The sequence below is a fragment of the Oryza brachyantha genome, chromosome 8 (assembly GCF_000231095.2).
Source record: "Oryza brachyantha chromosome 8, ObraRS2, whole genome shotgun sequence".
Taxonomy (NCBI): domain Eukaryota; kingdom Viridiplantae; phylum Streptophyta; class Magnoliopsida; order Poales; family Poaceae; genus Oryza; species Oryza brachyantha.
The window spans coordinates 12,150,626-12,169,240 of NC_023170.2; the positions used below are offsets into that span (position 1 = coordinate 12,150,626).

The following is an 18,615-nucleotide window of genomic DNA, read 5'->3' on the forward strand; positions in this document are numbered from 1 at the left end:
AAAGCAGGTAAACGGTGTGTTTTCTAAGATGTATACAAAAACTTTCGTTTATATATTAAATAGTTATAAAAGATTATATAATCTGATCGTTCCAGCCTCGTATTGGAACTAGGTTTGAATTGAGACATACACTAGATGTCTATATTTATTTCCAAATAACCACGACGAGCTATGTTGATAGTAGAGAGCACGAGGAGGAGACAACAAACGGTGGCACACGGGTGTTGAAGCAATTTTGACAAACGAGCCAGTAGACATGCGCTATCATTCCATCCAGATTACAACATCAAAACCTCGGATTCTAATTAACCAGGGTCTAAAGAAGGATAGCACCTGCAAGAAGACTAGAGAAGAGCCCATGGCACATTGGCACTGCCTGCCGTCACATCCATCCACAAAAGCCAGATCAGCCAACACCCTTCGCTAGTTAAGTGAGTACTCCCTCCATCTAAAAAAAATCAACTTTTCGGTTCCTGTGTCGAGCATCTGACTATCCGTTTTATTTAAAAAAATTTTAAGAAATTTTTTTAAAAATAGTCACACATAAAGTACTATTCATGTTATATCATCTAATAAAAATAAAATTATTAAGCGTAAATTTTTTAAATAAGATAAAGAGTTAAACATTGTATCTAAAAACTGAAAAGTTGATTTGTTTTGGGACAAAGGGAGTACTAGTTAGTTGTTGGCGAAAAACATCTCCAGGTGCATCATACTCATTCAGTTTGGCAGCTACTCCATCTAGGACCCATGGATACCGAAGAACCTCGTCTTTTTTACTTTTGCTTATATTTATATTTTAAATTTTTAACATTTAATAAAGATTTGATTTAAATTTTTTGTTATAGTTGATTTTTTAGCTTAGCTGCTTTTAAGTTAGTAAGAATATTTGTTTTTTGGTTCGTAATATGCCGATGAGACTGCGAGAGGGCAAAAGCATGCACGCATGGTGAGCGGTGATGAGCTGATCGTCCAAATTCCATGGATCTGGCAGTATGTTCCAGCGTTGTTGGTAGGCGCCACCACCACTCCACGTACGGCTCACCGTTCTGCTAAAAGCGCTCTACTACGTACCTAACCCTGCTGCATGCATGCCTCTGCTGGCAGATCTGTCCCCATGCGTCGCACACACGTACAGCCCGGGTCAGTCACTCATTGGGCATTGGTATGCCAGACTCGCGCCCATCAATAAAATTTTATACCATCAAAATACGCATACTCGTTATGAGTAGAAAATTTTTCCTAGACCTATACCTGTTTGGGTAAACCTTACCTATCGGGTCACCCATATACCAGCAACCGTTTAAAACAATCTAAATTGCATAGTTTCCATATAGTATATTACAATAGACACTAGATACTTAAGACATCACACATTCATACAGTATGGTAAAAAAATGTATGGATGGTTTAAATACCTAGGGTTTTGTTTAATTGGGCTAGGCTAATTTGATACTAGGCCATGACGTGCATTTAAACTTACGGGTATCTATTACCCATGGGTAAACGGGTATGGGGATCGTAAGAACATTTCCATACCGGCGTACCCATCGGGTGAAAGTATTTGCATGATTACTTACCCACAGGTGATATATTTAGTTCATACTCGTACCTTAATAGAGTAAATACCCATTGGGTCTCGGGTGGCATGTCCCCGTTGCCATCTCTAGTCACTCAGGTAATTACTCCTACATGTACAGCTTGTTTAATGTAAGCAAGCTCTAGAACATGTGTACCGGTCTCTATCAGGCCTTCACCGTGTAAATAAGTGATTTCACGTGTCACGTAGCCTCTAATCACCCATCTTCTTTTTTTTCTTTTATAGTGCAAGTGTTTTTAGGTGGTTTTTTAATTTTTCTTTATGTCAGCCCCTGCTATTAATTTATAGTTTGGTTCATTATTTTTATATAATTATGTGGGTGTCTAATATTTTATTTTTCCTTGGCACCGCATTTTTCCTCTATCGGTGACTTCTCTCACATCTCTACCTCTAGTGCCACTCCTCCCATACTCCTTCCCTCTAGAGATGCAGATGGAGCTTGGTGTGGAGGATTGAGCTTGGGTGACAGGCTACAAGATGTTAGATGGAGTATCCCATAGAGGCAAGCTTGGTTGAGGTTTTTATCGTTGGTAGGCCTCCCTCTCCTCCCCAAACGCCTTCTTGCCATCGTCTCCGCCGCCGTCGGCCGCTTGAAGCTCTGTCAAAGGTTGGTTGGGTTGGAGTGGGGACCATGTGCAGGGCTGCGAGGCTAGGGTGTGACTTTCCCAACACAGTTGTGCGAACGGTTCCCTTTGAGGTTCTTGACGTCAATACTAGCTATTCATTATTTGCGCTTCTCTACGGATAAAAATAAACCATGCGATGCTAGCATTGTTTGGAATAAATTAATTGTGAGATTTTTTAAACAATCTCATCTCTACAGATGACTTTCCATGATACAGTTGTATTCTGGAGATTAAATAATATATTAATAGTACGTGGAATGAAAATTTTATAACATTAAAGAACATGGTAAAAAAATTAGCATAGGAGATGAGATGGCAGATTCACCATCACCATTGCCTACTTTAAAGGAGCGTAGATATGCACATATTAGGCCCTCTTTGTTTGCTCTTGCATGATTATAAGCTAAAGAGCTTAAGTCTAAATAAATAGACAATATTTGCATTGACAATTTTAAAAGCAATAATCTATTCTTACAATGTTATGTTAATTATTAAAGTTAGGTTCTACTAGGCATTTTTTTTCCTTATATAAAGTTGATATATGAGTCCACCATCAAACTTGAGGCTTAAAATATAAACCATAAGAACTAAAATCAGATCAGCCTAAGAGTCTAAGTTAAAACAAAGGAGCTAGGTACTAATATTGCGCACATGCTTTAATTTGTATCATGTTCAAGTCTTGTACAGGTTGATTGGAACATGTTTTGCCCGAGCAAAAAGCCTGACAGTTGTTGGTACCTCACTGTCCCTCCGCCCACATCAGACAACCACATGTCGACATGGTCACTCCGATCTGAGCTGAACGTTCTGCACGCAGATCAGCAGCATCCGTGCCTTTGCCAGTAGCCCCAGCTCGCTCTCCTCTCTAGGACCTCCTATGCAGCCAAGGAGGTTAGAGGAGCTCTTTAGCCCTCTGTCCTGATTATATAGCGTGTGTTTTGTAAAAAAATTACATAGAAAAATTGATTTTAAAAATCGTATCGATCCACCTTTTAAATATTTTATCGCTAGTAACTTATTAATTATATATTTATTTGTTCCTACGTTTTTCGCTCAGTTAAGTAACTAACCAAAAGACATGGCCTTCATTTGAAATTTTATTTACAGGATGAAGTTCTCACTCAGATAAGAAACAATCATGTCATGGTAAAATCCTTACCGTGACATTAACGTGGAAAGTACGGTAACGCCACGGTTTATGGTGCAACCGTGTTATTTTTAAAGTTTTAAAAATAAAAAGAATCACAGAACGCACGGATTTTATAGAAGCTTTGGACGAATCATTTTAATCTTTTAGGTCTCGAAGAAATCGGCGTGTTTGCAAAGTGGTCTGGAAGCTTCTAGTTGATCTCTCACTGCTGCGTGTCCATGAACGGTTAATTCGGTATATAGTACTCGAAACACTATTCTGGCGTGACGAAAATGTTTATTTATAGAATTTTTTTAGCGGTTTGGTTTTAAAATTTTATGCTTAAAATTTTTATTTAATAAAAAAATTTGCACTATACGGTTCTCCCACTTGGTTAAAACGAAGAATCAATTCATGCATGTGTCTTCCTTTCCGGTCTTTTCTTAAAGGAAAAAGGAAACCGTACTCGGAATATTTTGTTAGATCCAGAGAATAAATAAAGTGAAGATTAAGGTCGTGTGCATTAGAGTAACCGAATGTGATCACTGATCTAATTGGCCGCTAGCCCAAGTGGTTACTGGGATACTGTAAATTTTTAAACTTTGCGTTCAGTGCCAGAAAGGCAGCAAGTGCAAGTACTGTACAAATAACTTCACGTTTCAGAGTTTTTTTAGCGATTCATGGCCTCAGATTTAACAGCACTGGCTGCCATCATTACACCCATCTTTTCGTTTATACTTATAACTCAAACTTAAATTTTTAACTTTAAATTTAAAGTTGATTTTATTATTTTTCACCGAAGTTTATTTTTAAGCCTTAACTTTTAAATCACTAAGAATACATATATAAAAATTTATTTATAAATTATTTTTTTTGTTAATACATCGTTTGATTTTTTTTCCATAAAAAGACCAAACAATTACCTGCGGGACTGCAGCATCAGCATGTAAGATCAAGACACCCGGATGCATGATTACTGACATACAGATAATCACATAAAGCGACCATTCCAAGGATGGGATCCCAGATGCACACACAAAGGGTGAAAAGCAAACGAAAGCGAACAAAAGCATTCAACTTTAAATTTAAAAGGCAGTCTAGCTAGATGCATGCTGCACAATGTGCTTGCAAAATATTGGTCGTTCACAATACACGGATTCTTTTTCTCTGTCTCCCAACTGTTATCTGCTGTAACTGTGACTATAAAACAGTAATAATCAGAATCTAGATATTGTTATATATCTCTAACATATGTCTATGTTGTGCATGCACGACCAATTAATACCACCGAATGGGCCAGAATCCATTCTCTTCTTTTGGAAAGAGAGATTCCAACAGGGACATTTTCAAACCTTGTTGAATTTGAAATCCCTCTAATCTCCCACTAGTTTTGTTTTGTTTGTTTTGTATATCATCATGCTTTTTTGAAGTTAATATGTTTTTTTTTCTTACAAGATGACTGGTAGACTGGCCCCGCAGATCCCAAATAAACTTTTCATCTAAAAATGTTTACAACTTTTCCTATGGGGACACTTTCCCCGTTCAGTGATATTCTATCTACATCTTCCATATTTTCACTTGTAATTGTAGATCCTGTATCAATGGTGGGGAAAGTGTGTATGTACTCTGAAATGCATAAAGCATTAAAGTTGTAACAATAACACACTTTATACTCCCTATTCTTTAACATAATGTAAGGTGTTTAAGTTTTATCATAAATCAAAGTTCAAAGTTTATAGAAAAAAATAGTTAAGACATAAATACCAAATAATTTGTCATTGTTGTCTCAATTTTTCTATTTCTACTATCTCTGTTCTACTTAAACTCGTTTCCATACTGTTGACACAAATTTTGGCTCGTGTTTTAATAGTCTATAAATTAATATGTAATCCTAGATACACTGTGAAATTAATAATGAACAGTAATCAAGACTAAATAATAGAAACAATTGAAAGGACAAATAAAATAACATCCAAAAAATGTGGTCATGAAATAGATTAAAATAGCATCCAAAAATGTGGTCATGAATAGCTAGACTTTCTAAGCGCAAACGTGGAGCAAGGAAGACTATTCCAAGGGATCATGGAGAAGGTCATCGACATCTGGTGGTTGATTACTTTGCAGAACAACCACTCTACACTGAGAGAATGTTTCACACAAGATTTCATATGTGAAAACATCTCTTTTTTACGTATTGTAGAAGCCCTAGGTCGGTGGTCACCATACTTTACTCAAAAGAGAATATTGTTCTAGCCGTACAGGCCTTTCTCCACTTCAAAAGTGTACAACAGCGATCCGTATGTTAGCATATGGAACACTTGCTGATTCTTTAGATAAATATTTATTAGTCGGCAAGAGCACTTCATTAGAGTGCTTGGACACTTTTGCAAAAAGGGTGATTAATGTATTTGGTAGGCAGTACTTGCGACACCCCATGAGTGAGGATTTAGATCATTTAATACATGTTAATGAGTTTCGTGGTTTTTCGAGTATGCTAGGGAGTGTTGATTGCATGCACTCGAGGTGGGGAAGTTGTTTGACAGCCTAGAGGGGCCAGTTCGCCAGTGATGACTATAAAGTGCTAACAATATTCTTGAAGTAGCTGCTTCTCATGATCTATGGATTTGGTATGCTTTCTTTGGTGTTGCAGGTTCTAACAATGACATCAATGTGCTGAACCAGTCCCCTCTATTCTTTGAAGCAGTGAGAGGGGAGGCTTCTCGTGTTCAGTTTTTTTTTGTCAATGGGAATGAGTACAACAATGAATACTACCTTGCCGATGGTATATATCTGGAGTGGATTGTCTTCATGAAGACTATATCAGCTCCACAAATAGAGAAGCATAAGTTGTATGTTGAACATCAAGAAGGGGCACAAAAAGATGTGGAACGAGCTTTTGGAGTATTGCAGGCATGTTTTAACATTGTGCGTCGTCCAGCAAGGAAGTGGAAAAAGAATAGTGTTGGCCAAATCATGCTCTGTTGTGTAATTCTCCACAACATGATCATTGAAGATGGGAGAGAGGATGCGATATGTGACTTTGACCCCAATAGAATTCCTAAGACATCAATAATTCTTCCTCCTGAAGTAACTAGTGGTGGTAACCCATGTTTTGCTGATGTGCTAAGTAGGAAATCTGCTATCCATGCTCGTTCAGTGCATACACAACTCAAAAATGATTTAATTGAGCACATTTGGAATCGTTTTGGAAATAGACACCATACATACTTAGGGTAGGTTAATAAGCTTATGGTTTTTCTAATTTGTGTCATATATAGACCATTTTAATTAATCATTGTATATGTTTTGTTTTAGGAACACATTTGCTCTGTTGTCCACTGAATTTTAATTTTATAAGTTGTTCATTGAGTTAAATTCTTAGGAGTTCATGATTTTTCCATCAATTTCTATAGTACTATTGGATTATCACATATGTCATTGTTGTTGGAACTTATCAATAGATTTCAAATGGTATTATGATGTGATACATTAAAAGTTGCAAAGTCAGCCCTAACTGTGATTGTCATATATATCACTCTTAGAAGCAAAAAAATTATTCCTATGGGATACATTATATTTTTTAATTTTACAAATAAATTATTGGAGTTAGCAGAACAATAGTTCATGCATCAAAAGAAATTGACCAAGATGTTAGCTTCCTAGAATTAGAAGTACACATGTATCAACTAGTTTTCTTTTATCTTCACTTGATTAATGCTACATTTTGCTCTAGTTCTTATAAGAGAGCAATGGCAACATAACAAGATGGCAGCTGGACAATGGAGATCAAGAACTTCTTTCTTGTTTTAGTTACCTTTTGATATCAGTATTCGTAAAAAATTGCCTAATGTGGCTTACTGGTGTTTAATTCGATCAAGAATATCTAAGCGTAAACTTATTTTCAGTATTCCTTTTGTTAAATGTCATGACTTTTGAATCATTGCTAACATTTAGGTTATCATTTGAAAGCATGCTCCATTATTTAGTCATCTGAGTAGGAATCATGTTGTGTATTTGTGGAGCACCAAAATGTCCACATAGATATATGCCCAACACTGATCACAACAATGGATATGCTAGTGTAGGTATTAATCGTTTCGATGCTTGGACCAAGGACAATTTGTAGTCTGCTTGTAGCCAGCATGTTGTATGAGCTGGCTCTAATTTTACTATTGCTAATATGGAGAAGTTTTGGAGCTAGTAGTTAGCTTCCTACTGTTGGATCCAACAGCCGCAAGATCATGCTGTTCAAAAGGAAGGAGGACTTAAGGAGAGGATGCATATCTGGATGCTTGAGGAACATCGTTCTCGCCGGTTGCCGCCATCATGGTCTTCCTCCTCTCTTTGCCGTCCAACGTCCTTGTCGCCCTCCCTTCTCTTTTCCAGCCATCAGATCTGGCAAGATGAGTGGAGGGGAGCATCGACGGGGAGGGTGTATAGCCGGTGAACCGGTGCTGCGGGGTATGGGCGGACCATCGGTGCAGTGGAGGATGGGATTGGCAACAATGGCGCAAGTAACAAGTTTCTTGACCACGACAACAAAGCTAACACTTATTTGACTATTCATCTCCCTTTCTTTTTTTTTATCGATTCGTGATGCTTACTCCGCTAAAAAAAATGTAAGGATGTAATTTATGGCCTTCTAGGCCATATCGATAACGGATGTAGCCATATATATTTTTTGCACTGGTCAATTGTTGATTGAAAAAAAATTGATGTGATGAATTTAGATGAATTTCACTGTGAAAATATTGATATAGAATAAAACTCAACTTACTTAAATGGTAGAAAATTTCATCCATGAGTTCTAGGTGGTAATCTCACCCTCAAAAGAAAAAAAAATACCCATATAATTTAGGATCGAGATGCCGATTAGGACAGTGTGAATAGACGATATTAAAAAACATAATTAAAACTAACCTAATTTACTAGGATTGGTGAAGGATAACTAAGCAGCTAGGTTATGTTTTGCAATCTAGCGTCATAAGGCCTCAAATATGTCTCTATAAATATAAATTGCACAAAAGTAAATGCAATAAGTAAATGAGACAAGAGATAAGAAATTTTTTTACCTGAGGTTCGAAAACTCGCTAGTTTCCTAATCCCTGTTGAGGTGAGCCCAACTTCACCGCTTAAACCACAAAGCCACTGTAAGCAAGGTAGGAGCCGGTCTCAAAGTGCACTAACCAAGTCTCGATCACTAGGGTAGTTCTTCCTTTGCTCCGAAGGTGGTGAACTCCAAACCATTCACAAACAACATGGGGCCTCCTCCATAAACTTCTCGGAGAGATCACCGGCAACTCTCCCAAGCCGACTAGAAGACAAAAACCTCCAATACTAATAAGTAACAACCCATCTCGGAGATAATCAAGTACCACACTAGCTCTAATCAACGAGAAGATACACTTTTCTTAGCTTAATCAATCCTCCAACACAACAAATGCATGAACACAAGCTCAAGAGGTGTGAGAATGGATACAAGGGGTGCATGCAAATGAACCAAGTGCCAAGAGAGACCCCTTGCTATTGGCAAGCGAGTATTTAATAACCCCACCTACAAAAACTAGCCATTGGGATCGAATTCCCCAACCTCAGTTGCCTGTCGATTAGACCGCCATGAAGAGATCGGTCAGATCGCCCACAAGTGTAACAACTAGAAAACTAGCCATTAATATGCATATAATGTGCTGGCAACTCCCTACCGGTCAGACCAGTGATGGTCGGTCGGTCAGTCAGACCGACAACAACTCTAGATCGCTAAGCCGTGGCCATTCAATTTGCTCACTAGGTGCTCGGTTAGAGCAAGCCATGCCCGATTAAACCATCGAAGATATGCCGGTCAATCTGGCATGAGGCCATCCGTCTGATCGACCTCAAACAAAAAGTTATGTATGAAATGTAATCAAACCATGCGACAATGCAAATTACATAATGTGGCATTTTGATCAACTCTTTGCTTAGTTCATTACCCCTCTTGATAGTACGACAAAGCTAGAAATAAACCTATAAAAATTGGATCGCCCAACGCCTCAATCAATTAAAATAAACACTATATTTACCACCTTGGTTGCATTTCTTTGCGCTATCAATTTCAATACTCAATGATCATCCATAACATAATCGTATGGCCCTAACTTGAAAAAATATATAACTCAAGTAGAATAGTTACTACATAATTAATGGTGGTTAGTAATTACCAAAATTAACAACGATGCCTAGATGCTTGCTACATATAGTCTATACAACTAACCAAACATAATATCTTTCAAACTATATCTCTCGTATAATCAACCAAACTAAATCTCATATGAGCTAGACTAAACTAATACAAACAACCAAACAGTTGTATATGCACCTCCTTACCAAGCCAAACTTAACCATGATGAGAAAGATGAACCATGCTAGGAAGATGTGAGCAACCAAACATGCTCTAAGTGAAAGTGCATCTAGCACCTAATCGGGTTTTGGATGATTAATAACAATGCTATTGAAGCCCTTGTGAGTTAATGAAATTGTGATGTAGAGAAAACGCTCAAGAATTGAAATTGTTTGCAAGTTCAAAGTGGTTGAGCACATCGAAGACTCAATTGATGAAGATTGAAGCATTTTATTTTTCTTTTGAGTCTTAGGTGTACTGTACTATCAAGAGGGATTGCAAACATCTTCTATGCATCTGTTTATGAACTCAAAATAAAAGAAGAGGGGTGGTAGTTTAGGTTTCCAGATAGCCTGGATCGGATACTCTGGTCAGGAACGGAATGTTTGTTTGCCCACCTTGGGCATAACCCAAGTGTCAGTTAGACGGTCCATCTGAGCTGGCTAGACAGTGCGGCCCAACCACTTTCCTAATGGAAACATAACATATGATAGCTTTTATGTAAACCCTCTACCCCTCGTCGTTATCTGGCCACTCACTTCGAACCAGAGGTCACCTAAGGTTGTTCTAGGACCTATTTGCTCTCCCTAACTAGTTCCATAATCATCTAGAGTGATTTTGGTGAGAATCTAGTGTTCTAGGGTAGGCTTCTTGATTAGAGTGTCCTAGAGTGATATTGAGGGAGTTCATAGATGCATATCACTGGTAGTGGGAGCTTATTTCTCTTAGAGGTTCATTTTCTAGACGGTTAGACGTTGCTCGGTAACATCTAAGGATAGCACTAGGCATAAAACCCGAAACCCGAAGACCGAACCCGAAAGAATCGACCCCAAACCTGAAAGAACCGAAACCTAATGCTCGAACTATATTTTCAGGTTCTAAGTTTGAAAACCCGAATGTTTTCGGGTAAATCGGGTTTGTGTCTCCGGTACCCGAAATACCCGATTACCCGAAATAAGAGAAACAATTTCTTGCTTTCTTTAGTTTATGCCTAGCCCATAAGGTGGAACCACCGACCCATGCACGCAGATGCAGCCCACCACGAAGGTGATAAGTCACGTTCAGACTAAATAAAATAACTAGTCATCGCCCGTCGTTGGTACCATATGCCCTCCTTCTAATCTATAGTCTTACACGCACCTCGCCATCTCGCCACCGCTTGCACTCGTTGGTGGCTCGTCGGCGGCAGCGCTGCAGTGCAGCACACAAGCCCCCACACCGAAACACTACTACTTTTTTTGTGCAAAAAGTCCTAAATATTTTTTTAAAAGTGTGTTGAACATTGTTCGGGTTATAACGGTGTTGACGCTGAAAATAATAATCAATGGTCACAGACGTAGACCTGAGAATCAATCTTAGACTATTTCAGTGCAGGACCTAATTCTTAGAAAAACTAGGCGTGTCAGTCAGTTTGATCCTGTAACTGAGAAGATATAACATGGAAAAATAGTTAACCCTGAAATCGCTATCGGCCAGATAGCCGATATTGTCCCAGGACCCTAGCTGATAGACTAGACGATCAGCTTTACAGGAATTTTTATTATAACAGTTATAAATATGCCCAATCAGCTGAGTTAGAAGCAGGATAAACACTAAATAGGCCAACCAACCAACTAATCTTAAAAAATCAAACCTAACCGAGACAGTCTTGAGATTAATCAGCCGATCAGACCGCTTCAGTACTTATCGCACGTAAAATAATTAGCCGATACGAGACTAAACATGAAATTGAGTATAAACCGGGATGCTATACTGATTATTGACATAAAACAATAACAACTAACCACATGCATACTCATACCAGATCTAGAAGATCGAATCTAATCGAGACAGTACAGATCTAGGCATAATCATACATGATATCAGCTAATCATTGTAATACATAAATAACAAGATGGCAAACCAGCGTAATCCACGAATCGATTCATTAAACTCGGCCGATCGGACAAGCTTCTATGAACAGATCGTATCAAAACACGCACAGATCGGAACTAACCGAGATAGTATGCAGTCTAGCACAATATAACCATAGAAACATGAAGATCAACAAAATTTACTAAACCAACCAACGGATTACTTAAGATAATGCTGGTTAGAACTCTAGCGATAAGCCCCCATGAGCCCTCGATCCAATCCGACAACGCAGATCTGGCAAACCAGATTGATCGGACCAAACCGAGACAGAACCAGGTCAACCAAAACAACGTTAACAAATTGAAAAGAAGAATTCATCGAGACTTGGACGAACACTGATACTACTTCAAGCTAAAACAAGCCAAAGTAGTAATAGAGCTCAGCCCGGCGATCAACCAAACAGAAGATCGGATTTACCCGAGACAATCCTGTCTTAGTCGATCGACGGGTTTTGATAAACTAGAACTTACATTGCGAAGCTGACAAACCCCGCACCGAAAGCTCAAGCAAGTCAAAGATTTGAGGCGATTGATCTGGAGATCATTTACAAGGACCCCGGGTACACATATTTATAACCCTAGGTGATAACTAATCTATCCGGACAATAATCCGTTACTAACTAACTTACGGAGTTTGGACTCTAATTAAATAACAGAATCCCAACCGAAATCTAAGATAAAACCTAATTAACCTACACGGACTCACAGCTAACATCAAATCTATCTCTATACTCTGGGCCCAATCGGACTCCACTTCTTGTCCGATTCGGGCTCCATCAGCTGTAGCCATACCACATCCAATTTTCTACCCCTAGCCGATTCGCCTTCTCTTAGCCGATTCATTTTTTTTATCTGTGTTTCAATTCGTAATGACGATTTGCTAAAATCTGGCGTTAACAAATGGGTAACCCAAAACCCAAACCCGATTTTACGGGTACCTAGAATTTCGGGTCTTAGAATTTTTTCACTAAGTTCGGGTATTGATTTTGAAAACCCAACACGAAATTTTCGTGTAACCCAAACGCCTAGTGCTATCTAAGGATATGTTTGGTTCTAGGGATGAGATGAGTTGAGATAGATCTAACCAATCCCTAATCCTGTTTGGTTGGTGAATGGGTGGGATGTGTTGAACCCAAGAGAGAAATACTACTCTTAGATTCGGGTCTAACCAATCCCTAATCTCAAGACGGTTCGGTGGCGCAAAGGGAGGGGTGATGGTATCGGTGACACACAGAGGGAGGTGAGGGGAGAGGTCGGTGGCAATGCTCTCTAATTTTTTTTGACATTTAGTTACTTTAGGTTATTCATATATTAATTTTAGTATTCAATATTTTATTATGAATATGAGAAGTAACCTTACCAACTTGTTGCGGAGAGGCAATCATATTCAGCCATCTCACATGATAGGCTAGCTTCATCCATCTCATTCTTAAAAAAAAAACATGTTCAGCTTATTCTCTAACCAAACAGAAAAATAAAACCAACGTATCATACCAACTATACCAACTATGATGGATGTTCAAAGAGAAACGGAACACATCCTGAGTTGGCGTGGATTGACCTGGAAAATTCGTGAAGGCTTCACCGTATCTCCGGACGTGAAAACTGCCCCGCTGATTCGACCGTAATGTGAACCGCTGATGGCTGGATCAACGGCTGGGGATGGAGATACTGACGAGGCGACCGGCTCCCCATTCCCAGGACCGATGTGTTGACCTGCACTGCAGCTGCGCAGGTGCAGATTTCCCCTCCCTCCCTCCGGCCGGATCGGAGAGCGCTCCGCCCGTCGCCTAGGGTTTCTCCCAAAAACCTCGGCCGCGGCCATGGCCAAGACCAAGCAGGGCAAGCGGGACGTCGATTCCTACACCATCTCCGGCACCAACAAGGTCGTCCGAGGTACGTGCCCCCCTGATCCCCTCCTGCTCACGGCCGCCCCCGTCCCCGTCCCGCGGCGGCGAGAAATCTGACGCAATGTGCTGGTGGGATGGGCAGTGGGGGACTGCGTGCTGATGCGGCCGGTCGACTCGGACAACCAGCCGTACGTGGCGCGGGTGGAGAAGATGGAGCTGGATGGGCGGGGCAGCGTCCGGGTGCGGGTGCGGTGGTACTACCGCCCCGAGGAGTCCAAGGGCGGGAGGAGGCAATTCCACGGCGCCAAGGAGCTCTTCCTCTCCGACCACTTCGACATGCAGAGCGCCAACACCATCGAGGGCAAGTGCGTCGTCCACTCCTTCAAGAACTACACCAAGCTCGACAACGTCGGCCCCGAGGACTTCTTCTGCCGCTTCGAGTACAAGGCCGCCACGGGGGCATTCACCCCTGACCGCGTCGCCGTGTATGGAGCCTTCTTGATCTTTTGCCCGTTGAATGTTGATTGTTCATTTTTCCATGGAATGTTGATTGTTGATTGTCTCTTATGTGTTTCTTGTTTTTTCTCAAGGTATTGCAAGTGTGAGATGCCGTACAACCCGGACGATCTCATGGTGCAGTGCGATGACTGCAAGGATTGGTAAATCTCTTAATAATTCCGCCATTTTATTATGATGCATTTCAGTATAAATATAGTGAGTTGTGCTGGAAATCATGGTGATGATAATTAAATTGGCACCCATTCCAGTGCATCTGAATAGCTCCAATAGTGATTACCCCTTGTTAGTTGTTACAGGGTCTACTACTTCTCTCCCCTTTTTTCCTTTTTGTGTGTGACATGTTAACTGTTACTATAGAGGGTACTCAGGTACTGAATGATATGTAGGAAAGGTTTATTATCCATGGATCTGCAACAATGTTTTCAAGTCGTCCGATTAGTCGCGATTAATCATGATTAGTCGTCCTTATCGGTGATCTGACCTCGACCAGGGACTCCGGCTCGATTAGCTTGACTAGAATCCTGGTCGTCCGACTAGTCGTCGACTAATCGCGATTAGTTGTCCGACTAGGGGGTGGACGACCAGGTCTGGGTTGCTTCCTGGACAGGCCTACTTTTGGCCATAGCCCATTAGGGTTAGCAATATATTGCCCATTGCCCAGGACTTAGCCCATCACATGCCTGTCACCTGTTCTGTTCTTATTTTCTCATGGCAGCTGCACTTGATCATGATATAGTGTGTATATATATAACTATAGGTCATGATAGTGTGTATATATATAACTACATATAGGAATATATATTATATATTATGTATATGTCCTGAAATATACTGGAAAACTATATGGACAACCAGGATCGACCAGACTCGACTAGTCGATCTGGTCGACGACTAGTCGTGACTAATCGCCTGGTCGGTTCCATGGAGACTAGAGTCGACTAGACGACTTGAAAACATTGATCTGCAAGAAATGCATATTAAGGCCACTTTGTGTTTCCAGTTAGCAAGGGTGTTATTATGTAAATTATCTTATAAGAGTTGTTGAGGTATGTCAAAGGGTTCAGACTAGTTTATATATTTGTATCTCATTAGAGAAGAAAGTTTGAAACTGGAGGTCTATATAAACCTATGGGTCTGTCCTTATGCTAACAGAAACCAAGCAAGAAAAATAAATCTAATCCAAATTAAGATATACCGTAGAAGGTACTGTGACTCAGAGCCTACATTATTCCTGTTCACTGAAATTTCGCATATGACAAGGATTCAACCATCTAAAGTATTCTAGAAGGTTGCAAAACAGCATCAAGCTCTTGTACTCTGATCAGATTATACCTATAAATTTGAGGCTCACTTCACCAATCCATTCTTTGTTTTCGACAGCTGATGTGGTTGGTTTTGGTTCTCTAGAATTCGAATTTTATTTAAGGCTGTAAAAGAGGATGAAAAATGTATAGAAATGCATCATTTTTATATTAAACATCAACAAACTGGTGCTACACAGTTCACGGTGGCATGTTATTGCTGGAAACCTGGAATTAGTTATATTAGTAAGTATTCTCTCCATTTCACATTATAAGACTTTTTGACCTTGTCACACATATCCGAAAGTATATACATTGATATGTGGACGAATCTAGGCAAACCCAAAAAGTCTTATAACATGGAACAGAGGGAATAACTGTTTAGTCACGAACTAAGATTTTTTTATCAAGCTTCATAAACTAAGAAAAATGTCTTGATAGATCTATTTGAGCTCTTGTGGAATCATGGTTTCTATGTCCTTAGTAGTGCAAAATATACATGCACACTTCTGAGGCATTACACACTTGTCATGTCACTTGGAACTTCTCAAAATAAAAATTAAATTGGCACTCATTCCAGTGCATCTGAATAGTTCAAATATTGATTATCCCTTGTTTGTTACAGGGTCTACTACTTCTCTCCCCCCTTTGTTTTCCTTTTTGTGTGACATATTAAATGTTACGATAGAGGCTACTCAGTTACTGAATGATTTACCCTAAAAAAAAAGTTACTGAATGGTCTGAAGGAAATGCATATTGTCCGTGGATCTATATTCTGTAAGAGATGCATATTAAGGCCACTTTGTGTTTCCAGTTAGCAAGGTTGTTATTATTTATCTTATAAGTGTTGTTGAGGTGTGCTAAAGAGTTCAGACTAGTTTATATATTTGTATCACATTAGAGAAGAAAATCTGAAACTGGAAGTCTATATAAACCTATGGGCTCTTTCCTTAGCTAACAAAAACCAAGCATGAAAAGAAATCTAATCCAAATCAAGATATACTGTAGTCTGCAGAAGGTCCTGTCACTAAATTTTTGCATATGACAAGGATTCACGATCTAAAGGATTCTAGAAGGTTGTAAAACAGCATCAAGCTCTTGTACTTTGTTCAGATTATGCCTATAAAATTTTTTGATGACACCAAACCTTTGTTCATTTCTGACAGTTGCTGTGGCTGTTTTTGGTTCTCTTGAATTCGAATTTCTGTTAAGGATGTAATAGAGAATGAAAAATATAAGAAAAATGCATCATTTTTATATTTAACATCTAAAAACTGGTTCTGCACAGTTCATGGTGGCATGTTATTTCTGGAAACCTGGAAATAGTTATAGTAGTAACTGTTATAATCGCTAGCTAAGTTCTTTTCATCAAGCTTCATAAACTAAGCAAACCATCATGATAAATCTATTTGAGCTCTTGTAGAGTCGTTGGTCATCTACTCCTATGTGTACTTAAGAATGCAAAATATACACGCACACTTCTGAGGCATCAGGCACTTGCTTGTCATGCCACTTGGAACTTATCAAAATGTGATTTGTAACATATTTAACTTTCTTCCACTTAGTGTTTTTGGTACCAGGACTTAAGGAGTCAGATTGTTTTACATGTATAGAATTAAAGAAATAAATCATAAATGTCCTTTGCATTTTAAATTTGTATTTGTATACTGCGAGTGTTACTTTGGATCCTGCCTTATTTAGATCTAACTGTATGCAGGTTTCACCCTTCATGCATGAGCATGACGATTGAGCAGGCCAAAAAACTAGATCACTTTGTCTGCTCAGACTGTGTCAAGGAAAATGGTACAAAGAGACCTTCTCATGCATATGCAGGTTCTGCAAAGTATGAACCCAAGGTGAGCTAATTTTCTTTTCTAACGGTTGAGAGGGGATAATTATTTATATTTTTCAGCAGAATGATAAATAGGTTTTTCGTAATTAATATTATTTTGTTGAAGTTGTTTTCAGTTCTTAGAATTGGTTGCTAATTGTGTGATGCTCATTTATAGGAATGTCCGAGAAAATGATAACAATTTCTGTTTCTTCTTTTCTCTACAAATTACTGTTAAGTTTGTAGTGGATTCAAGGTTTTATCTTGTCAAGTGCTATCTTAAACCTATTAGTATTTCTTTTTTGAAACCATGATTTTTCTTTCTGGTTCTGTATCAGATATAAGTGTTACTATATTCTGCTCATGTTAAAGCTTTGATAGTAAATTTTGTACATTCAAGCATCTTATTTCATTGATGAGAGGTTTATGCACTTGCCAAATTTTCCAAATGATGTTTGGGATGGAATTGTGCCTGTTCCTAACAAATATGGATTTTGTTGACATTTTATTTAACTTATATGGATACTATCTTCCTTCATTGCTTATAACTTTTTTTTTTTTTGCATATTTTGAAATAGATATGGTTGTTTTTACTCGCAGAAGTATTATTTGAACTTCACATATCGGTTGATGGCTCTGTTTAAATGCACTTTCATATGTTAAACTGGTGTAAGATTTTTATGTAAAGAAGGCAGTGAATGCGTTCCCCACAATATCATGTGCTGTTGAGCTAACACCTAGATCCCACATTTCGAAACAATTTAACTACCTTAGCACAAACACTTATTATCTGTTGTCTAATGTGCATCTGTTCTTTTTTTTTTTGGCCTGTCAATGGCAGGCTGAGTCAAAAAGGCAGAGGAGGTGAAAACTCATGACTGGGTAACATATGCTGCTGAGGAGGATACCTTCTGCTTCCGTGACAAACCATCCCTTCCTTTCCATGGCGAAGGTTGTGGTGTACAGTTTGCAAGAGAACCCAAGGCGTTTGCAGAACTTGGCCTTCGCCGCCTCTTAGCCTATCAAAAACATTATGTTGTGCCTGTTAGGGAAAACGGTTTCAGCGCAGCCTTGTCGTCTCTTCGGGCAGCTCTGCTGAACTGGTCGTTTGGTTAGGGGGAGAGAAAGAACACCAACGCCTTTGGTGGTGATTGACTTGTAGCCTTAGCTCGCTCCTTGTGCCCGTGTGTGCGTGTTAATTCCTGTCAGCAACATTTCCCCAGTGAGATGTGTGAGCCCTTGTGAGGCTGTGACTGATGATTGATAATTTCCCATGTAGCTCTCTGGCTTCCTGATAGTCTTTACTGCAGCGCCATACATGCCGCTGCTGATGGCTGGGATTGTTGCGCTCCTTTTCTTTATGGTTTCTGCTGGGGAGTCACTAGTTTTTAGTTGCCTGGAGATGTGGGAAATTCGTGTCGATTTTGCACAGCTAGGATGACTTAAGATTTGTGCTGCCACATTACCGGC

At 39.3% G+C, this 18,615-nt stretch overlaps 1 protein-coding gene across 2 annotated transcripts; it reads left to right on the forward strand.

Annotated features, from left to right (window-relative positions):
* The first annotated feature begins 13,282 nt into the window (after positions 1 to 13,282).
* LOC102707793 (chromatin remodeling protein EBS-like) lies at positions 13,283 to 18,529 on the forward strand. 2 transcript variants are annotated; one of them, XM_006659343.3, is made up of 5 exons: positions 13,309 to 13,540; positions 13,637 to 13,979; positions 14,085 to 14,153; positions 17,032 to 17,170; positions 17,987 to 18,526. In XM_006659343.3, exons 1-5 carry the CDS (start codon positions 13,468 to 13,470, stop codon positions 18,011 to 18,013), a joined length of 651 nt encoding a protein of 216 aa, XP_006659406.1. In that variant the 5' UTR covers positions 13,309 to 13,467; the 3' UTR covers positions 18,014 to 18,526. The 2 variants fall into 2 exon arrangements, with proteins under 2 accessions (XP_015695715.1, XP_006659406.1); XM_015840229.2 differs by having other exon boundaries at positions 13,283 to 13,540; positions 13,637 to 14,153; positions 17,987 to 18,529.
* Positions 18,530 to 18,615: the final 86 nt, after the last annotated feature.

Bases quoted from the DNA above. Each gene is read 5' to 3' on its own strand.
- LOC102707793 (XM_015840229.2), top strand. From the start codon at position 13,468: ATGGCCAAGACCAAGCAGGGCAAGCGGGACGTCGATTCCTACACCATC. The intron at 14,154-17,031 runs GTAAATCTCTTA...AACTGTATGCAG, and splicing joins TGCGATGACTGCAAGGATTG to GTTTCACCCTTCATGCATGA. The intron at 17,171-17,986 runs GTGAGCTAATTT...TGTCAATGGCAG, and splicing joins CTGCAAAGTATGAACCCAAG to GCTGAGTCAAAAAGGCAGAG.